This window comes from Enoplosus armatus, chromosome 13 (genome assembly GCF_043641665.1).
Source record: "Enoplosus armatus isolate fEnoArm2 chromosome 13, fEnoArm2.hap1, whole genome shotgun sequence".
Lineage (NCBI taxonomy): Eukaryota > Metazoa > Chordata > Actinopteri > Centrarchiformes > Enoplosidae > Enoplosus > Enoplosus armatus.
Window position 1 is genome coordinate 12,104,880 of NC_092192.1, and position 7,511 is coordinate 12,112,390.

At 40.6% G+C, this 7,511-nt stretch overlaps 1 protein-coding gene across 1 annotated transcript; it reads left to right on the forward strand.

Moving 5' to 3' along the window:
• The first annotated feature begins 937 nt into the window (after positions 1 to 937).
• Positions 938 to 7,511, forward strand: trim47 (tripartite motif containing 47). Its single transcript, XM_070917925.1, has 8 exons — positions 938 to 1,123; positions 1,528 to 1,739; positions 3,911 to 3,956; positions 4,166 to 4,261; positions 4,523 to 4,747; positions 5,115 to 5,137; positions 5,242 to 5,363; positions 6,868 to 7,511. The coding sequence occupies exons 1-8, from the start codon at positions 941 to 943 to the stop codon at positions 7,395 to 7,397; spliced, it is 1,437 nt and encodes a 478-aa protein (XP_070774026.1). The 5' UTR covers positions 938 to 940; the 3' UTR covers positions 7,398 to 7,511.

A 7,511-nucleotide genomic window follows, 5' to 3' on the forward strand; every position in this document is an offset into this window, starting at 1 on the left:
ACCCATATGCCTACACGTAATTGATTGGGTTATGTGAAAAATGTAAAAAAAAAAAAAAAAAATCATCTACGTTTGTTTACGTCACGTGACTCCGGACTCCGGTTGATTGACGGGTGAACGGACGGTGTTGGCAAAAGGTAATGCGAAAGGTCATGTTATGATGTCGAGTCTTAAATGAAGATCATGGATCAAAGTAAAGACCAAAGAAGCCATCAGGTGCCCAGTTTAGAAAAAGAAGAAAAGAAGAAGAGGAGAAACGGGCAAAAGAAAAAGGTATGCAGATTTCTATGAGTGATGTGAGTGACAGTAGGCTATAGGCTATTTATTAGCCTCTTGCTAATATGTTGCTAAGCCACAGAAGACGACTGTATTTGGTATTTAGTTTTGTTGAACTAGCAACTATTAGAATTGAGGCATCATGTCATGCAACTAATTTCACCCATAGGCAACCTAGTCTAGTTTGTGTTTGCAACACAACAAGTGCAAATTCTTTTTTTTATGCTCCATAGAGTTGTTTTTTTTTTGCTTTCTTCAGGGATTTTTCAAGCATGTGCAATTTATATACTGTATTTTATTTATTGATCTTGTTTTTTCTTTGTTCTAGTTACGTTTTTGTATTGAAGATTATATGTAATAAAATAATACAAATAATATAATATATTGTTGTGTTGGTGGCGGGGTTTGGGGGTAAGTCCTTTTTTTGTGGGGGGGGGGGCAAGGGATGGTTCGCCCAGGGCGCAAATCTAGCCAGGACCGCCTCTGATTTCAGCAGATATTGGCCTTGTGATTGAAACTTTTTTTTACCTGATTAGAGAGAGAGTGAGGGAAGAATCTGATTGGTTAAAACGGAAAATGACGCACCACAAATGTGCTCGCTCCCCTCCCTTCTCTTCCTTCACTTCCTGCAGTGGCAGTGTTGTGCTGCTTTTGGCTTGTAAACATGGCTACTGCTGGAGCTGCTGGAGACGACCTGAGGAAAGAGCTCACTTGTGCAATTTGTTTGGACTTCTTCAAAGACCCTGTCATACTAAAATGCGGGCATAATTTCTGTCGGTTTTGCATCTGCATGCACTGGGATGAAAATGGCGGAGACTACGGGTATCAGTGCCCTCAATGCCGAACGGTAAGTTAATACACGTTATCTGAAACGGTATTTTCCACCGTTTTTTTTCTAAAAGATGTTTGGTACGCTTGAGACAGTATTACTTCCAAGTGTTCATCAGCGAATTCAGATTTGCTGGTTGACGGTTGGTCCTTGAAAAATGACCGTAACGTTAAGTTATCTACGCAGTGCCTTTTGTGGCTACCGTTACCGTCGTTATGATAGCTGGCTTTAGCTAGCTAACGCTAAATTGCCAGCAGGTGAGTTAGCTAACAATAATGAACTAACATTGTGTTGTAACGTTAGCTGTTATGAGCTACTATAACTCAGAATACATGGAAAAACACACTGTAAACAAAATACCTTTGGGCTTGCTTACAAGCAGATTTCGGCGTCTTTCTCAGTTGCTTTCTTTGTTCTCCCAGGTGTTTAACAAGAGGAGCTTCACTAAAAACTACCTGGTGCAGAACCTGGTGGCCAAACTGGACGACCTGGACTGTCTGGGGTCTTGTCCTACACCCTGTAAGCCCCTTAAAGTAGATGGAAAGTGTGAACAGCATGGAGAAGAGCTGAAATTGTACTGCCAGACTGATAAGAGGCCCATCTGTGTAGTCTGCAGGGAATCTAGATCACACAGGTTGGTCGCGTTCTCACCTTTTTATGTAGGGAATTTATGGACATATTAGGTTATCTAGTTGTTTCCTCTTCCTTTTCAAATTCAGGTTTCCAGTGTAGACCTTGCCAGTTGAATTAATCTGTACAAAGACATACATGAGACTTAATGTTATGGAATTTTCTATCTTCATCTGTATCCTCCAGGGGTCAGAAACAGGCGTCACTGACTTTGAGCTTTGAGGTCAGTACTAGGTTAGTAATAAATCTCAGTGGAGGAGCCACTGTCTGTCTCACTGGAGGGCAACAACAACAACAGCAGCAGCAGCAGCAGCTGTCTGTGGTATTTGGGAAAGACAGGAGTCTTTCAGATAAGGAGAGCCGTGTAGCTGTAGCAGCCAAGGACAGAGGCTGTGGCTTCTTGAACTTCCTTAGACACCATGAGATAGACAAAGAAGTGCACTTATGTTGACAGAGTTTATGTAATGTCTCTAGAATGTGCAAACATATCCTTAACTATTACGACTAAGCATAGTTCCTTGTTTGGGGGACTAATGCTTATTATACTAATCTACACCTGTTGTTAGTGGATGGAGTTTGACCATATCTGGGCATTTGATATTTGTAGCATGTTCATTGAGGGTTTAAAGTCTGACCACAGGGGACCTGATCTTCAGAATTGAGGAAGCATCATGCAGTAACCACTGTATTGATAATCTCTCCATTCTCCTTGATCAAGCTTCAATAAATACTTCCCAGCATAAGACGTCAAGGCTCCTGACCATTCCCTTCACTGAGGAGTTGAACATTGTTCTCTCTCCCGATTTCCATAACATTTAATGCCCACGCAAACCTATAACATGCCATATTTTAGCTGCATTTACATGAACTATGAACTGCAGAAATTCCCAGCATTTGACGGCTTCTTCATCACGTTAGTGTTGATCTTATGAACACTGGGACTTTACCATTGCCAGGATTCTGAATGTTTCAGCAAAGTTGCCATTTACATGCATACAAGAAACCAAATTATTGTGAAAACACTAATACTAAAATTCAATTTCCCATCCCAAATCAGTCAGTAATCAGGTTTCTCCCTTACCCCTGCCATACTTGTGTCAAAGTGATACTAGTAAAGAAGTCATCATTGTGTATTACCAAAATCACTTGCAATGTTTTTATGTATTCTTTTTTTTTTTTTTTTTTTGCAAACCCAATTTGTCCCACCCCATGAGAAATCAGCAACAGCAGGACAAGCAGCTGCTGATGCCCACATTGGATCTTTAGTGGGTTGAATGTGCCTCTTTATCACTTCATAATGACATCACAAACTTTAATGTTAAACAGTGTGAGTGTTGAAGAAAATAAGGAATCAGGCAATGATGATGATATACTTCGCTAAGTTTAGCAGCACAGCCATGGGCACAGAAGAGCACATTAGAACAGTCACTGCTGCCATCAAAGGAAAAAAAAAAAAAACGTTGACATGGAAGAGGGGAAAAGGGCTGAGAAAGAATGCAAAAAAACTATTAACAATACATTTAAAAAAACATGACATTATTTTTGACTACAAAAAGGATGACTAAATGTGCTTTCAGTTGGACTTGTTGGTCTGTGGGTTGTAATTTTGACTTCAAGAATTTAGAGAGCAGTCCTTGTCTTAAAATAACTTTGTGTGTAGGTGTAGATAGTGTATAAATCTTGCCATTCATATTGAAAGATTGGGGGGGGGGAGGAAATACTCAGACTTAAAAAGTTCATGTATTTACCTTTTTTTTTGTGTGAACCTTTTGACCACAAATAGCACTATGGAGCAATGTTTCACATATGGGTCCCCATTTTATTTTGTATTGACTGTTCAATTCACATCCTGTCACTGGTTTCACTTTTTTTTCTCTAATCATGTGTTGTGGTAAGACTCCAAACAGCAATGCACTAGCAAAAGCAGTGATGAAGAACACTGCTAGCAAACAGATAAATATATATATATTTTTTAAATCTGCTTTTCGAATGAAGAAAATTCACTCATCAGTGTGTTGTTAGAGCTCAAGGATGCACAGTGTGGGTTGGTAAGAAACACTGAACGTAAACAAAGAACTCTACAGGGCACCCTAAGTGTTTTGGGGTGGTGTGGCAAATGTCTCTGTTAACCACTGACTGCCTGGTCATTTATCTTCTTGTTGTTGTTTGTTTCAGACACCATGAGGTAGCACCAGTGCCAGAAGTTGTGAATGATATGAAGGTAAGACTAAATGTATGAATTTGCTTGGATGCATTCTCTTCTGTGTACAGTGCCAAAAGATTAGAGATGTCCTTTGCAGCATGTCTTATTCACTACATATAGAATATTTTTTGTTTTATTGTTTTTTTTTTTTTCATCAGTCTGTGATATCATAATTCATTATGTCCTATTTTCCTGTGCATGTGTCTTGATGTACATATTTGTTACAGATGGAGTTGAAACTGAGGCTAATGGAGCTCAACTGGCAGAAGTCTCAATGTGTAAAAGTTATAACAGCTGATGAACGCACCAGAAGTGAAGTGAGGGTATGGAATGGACCTCTTTTAGCATAATTTTTTCTTTTGCTGGTGACATTTACATGTTTGCAGGCCAAGTTTTAAGAGTATGTTTGGTTCAAGTGGTCATTCAAGATTACAACTATCTCTAACTTCCCAATTTTGCCACATTCCATGAGTTCAATTAAAAGCTATATTGGAAACCTAATGCATAAACACATGAACGTACACGTCATTGGCACTTCTCATCAAATCCATCATCCTAATCCTCTGAACCTCTCTGTCCTCCAGTTGAAGAAACAGAGGCTCAAGGAGAAGATTGAGGCAGATGTCGGTGCCTTGGTCCAGTTCTTGCTAGATGAGAGAGACTCCCTGCTTGAGAGCCTGGATGCTGAGGAAGTGGCCTCCATGGCCGTCATAGACGACAATTTGAAAATTGTGGAGACAGAGGCGGCAGCTGTGGAGAAAGCTATAGCTAATATCCACATCCACATCAGTGGGAAAACTAGCTTTGAGGTCAGTCTGACACATTAGCCGTCTGATCCACAGATGTGATTTAACTCTTAAATTGCCATGCCTCTGCTTGAGCTTCACAGAGATAACAGTTTCTGTCAATGTGCAAGAAGGATTATGTAAAAACACTGCACTGAATTTTTTTTTTTCTTTCAAAATGTATCCCTAAATTGGTAGTATATTGGAGGTGCATTTCTTTCAGACTCTCTATTGGCATGAACCAAAGTTTCAGAAACATGTCATGAAACTTAGTGATTGAATTACATGTTAAAACCACCTTTGATGTATTTGAACAAACTTCTTTTAAGACCATGAGAAAGATATGAAGTGTGTTCAATAATCAAAATATGCATTTTTGTCCTTCCAACAGAGCCTTGCTCAGACATTCAATGAGTAAGTAACCTACAGTTGTTTGTTTAATGTGGACTTATAAAAATCCAATTTTAAAAAATGAACCTTAGTGTAATCTTTCTTCCTTTCTATATTTTCTTCCACAGAGTTATCCATTGCAAGCCTTTCACATCTCTCGAGACGGTTAATTGTCAGACTGAATTTACAGACTTCTCAGGGCCCTTTCAGCTTATTATGTGGAAGAAGATGATGCATGTGCTGCATACCAGTGAGTTTACTGTACACACAGAAGCATGCACTGAACACAGTCAAACGTGTTGCTATTTGAGATCTAAGACTGGCAGTATACATTAAATTTATTGTGGGTAGAATGGTCAGAATCAGCTTTATTGGCCAAGTATGTGTACACATATTAGGAATTTGACTGCTGTTAAGTTGCTCTCAATGTTCATACACACAGAACAATTTACAGGAAGATAGAAATAGACATACAGCTCAAAACAAAGACAACAAAGATAAAATAAACAGGACTATCATGTACATACAAGTAGGTGAAAATGGATGTGTACATGCTAACAGTGTGTATTTTAAAACATAAATATGTGATTTATAATTTGCCGGCAATGGATGTTTTAGTGGTTTAACTGTTCATCTTTAACTGAGTGATGCCTTGTGGAAAGAAACTGTTCTTGTGTGTGGTTGGTTTGGTGTACAGTGTCCTGTAGCACCTACCAGAGGGCAGATGTTGGAACGGGTTGTGTTCAGGGTGTGATGGGTCTGCAGGGATGTTTCCTGACTCTGGTGCCAACCTGGCCTCCATTCAGGACTTGTACATCTCCAATGATTGTTTCTGCAGTCCTGACTTTCTGTTGTAGTCTATTCCTGTCCTGTTTGGTGTCTGATCCAAACCAGACAGTGATGGATGTACAGAGAACAGACTGGATGATTGCAGTGTAGAACTGGATCAGCAGTTCCTTAGGCCGGTTGCAGGAAGTACATCCTCTGCTGGGCCTCTTTTATTGTGTCAATGTTGGACTCACTTTAGGTTCTGGGAGATCACCAGCAGACACTGTGCTTTTGAGTATCTTTCCTTTTTGTTTATTATGGTCACAGGCCAAAGACATGCAGTTTAAATAAAAGATTACATTTGCATGCTCTACAGTTTTAACCCAATACAGCTTTTTACTTTGTACCGTGTCATTTCCATAGAAACAATCTAGTTATGGGATGTTTCTGGACCATATGACAGAAAAACGAAGGAGTGGTAGCTTAAGCTGAAGAGAATTTAAATCCTGATGTATATTTTACTGCAAGGTGATAATTGAAATTATCAAAATTATCATTGCAAAAAGCTAGTGTTGTCCCAGTGATTGAAATGACACCTGCCTGGATTGAAAGTCTGATAATGTATGTTGCAACAGATACTGCATTCTACATATTTAATAATAAGCATGTAGCGTTTAGTGTATATACTACTGCTCTCACAATTTGGATTTAGCTGTTGGTTATACTGGAATGAATTAGGCCTAAACTATGGACGTCAACCAAAAACATGCAGCTCAAAAGACGTGCATTCAAACTTATCACATAACACTAGTTGGAAGTATCATTGTACTTGGAGGCAGTGTAAAATTTTGACAAAGTTGGCTGGTCAGCTGACCTACACTGTAGCAATGAATACCAAATGCAGTTCTCTTTATTTCAAATGTACTGCCAGTTTGAACCATATGTAAAAGCGAGGTGAACTAATCTCTCTATCTCTTTCTGTGCAGTGCCTCAGAACCTCACCTTAGACCCAGACACCGCCCACCCAAACCTGCTTATCTCAGACTTTGACACAAAAGTGGAGGAGGGCCGCGTGCGTAACCAGGAGCCAGACCTGCCAGCCCGCTTCACCCGGTTCTGTGGTGTCCTTGCCACAGCCCAGTACGCCAGCGGCCAGCACTACTGGGAGGTGGACGTGAAGGACAAAGGTGTTTGGTACCTGGGAGTCACAACTGAGTGCAGCAACAGGAAGGGCTTCGTCAGCCTCACCCCTTCCGCAGGATACTGGAGCCTGTGTCTGCAGGACCGTCTGTATGCCAACGGAGAAGACGGGCGCATCCCTGTCGCCGACTACTGGAACTCTCCTCGGGTCGGTGTGTATCTGGACTACGACAACGGGCGTCTTAGCTTCTATGACGCCGTCACAATGAAGAGACTGTACATGTTCGACACTTGCTTTGAAGAGCCTGTCTATCCTTTCTTCAGCCCGGGGAAGAACGATCCTGGCAGCAGGCTCCAGATATGCCACTATTACTGAGAGAGCTGTGATGAGTGCTTTACCTATCTAAGAGCAAACTCTTGTATGCCAGTGTTTTCAGATCTGCTGTTGGCAAGGTTTTATCTCACAGACCAGGCTGGAGTGACAGGGTGA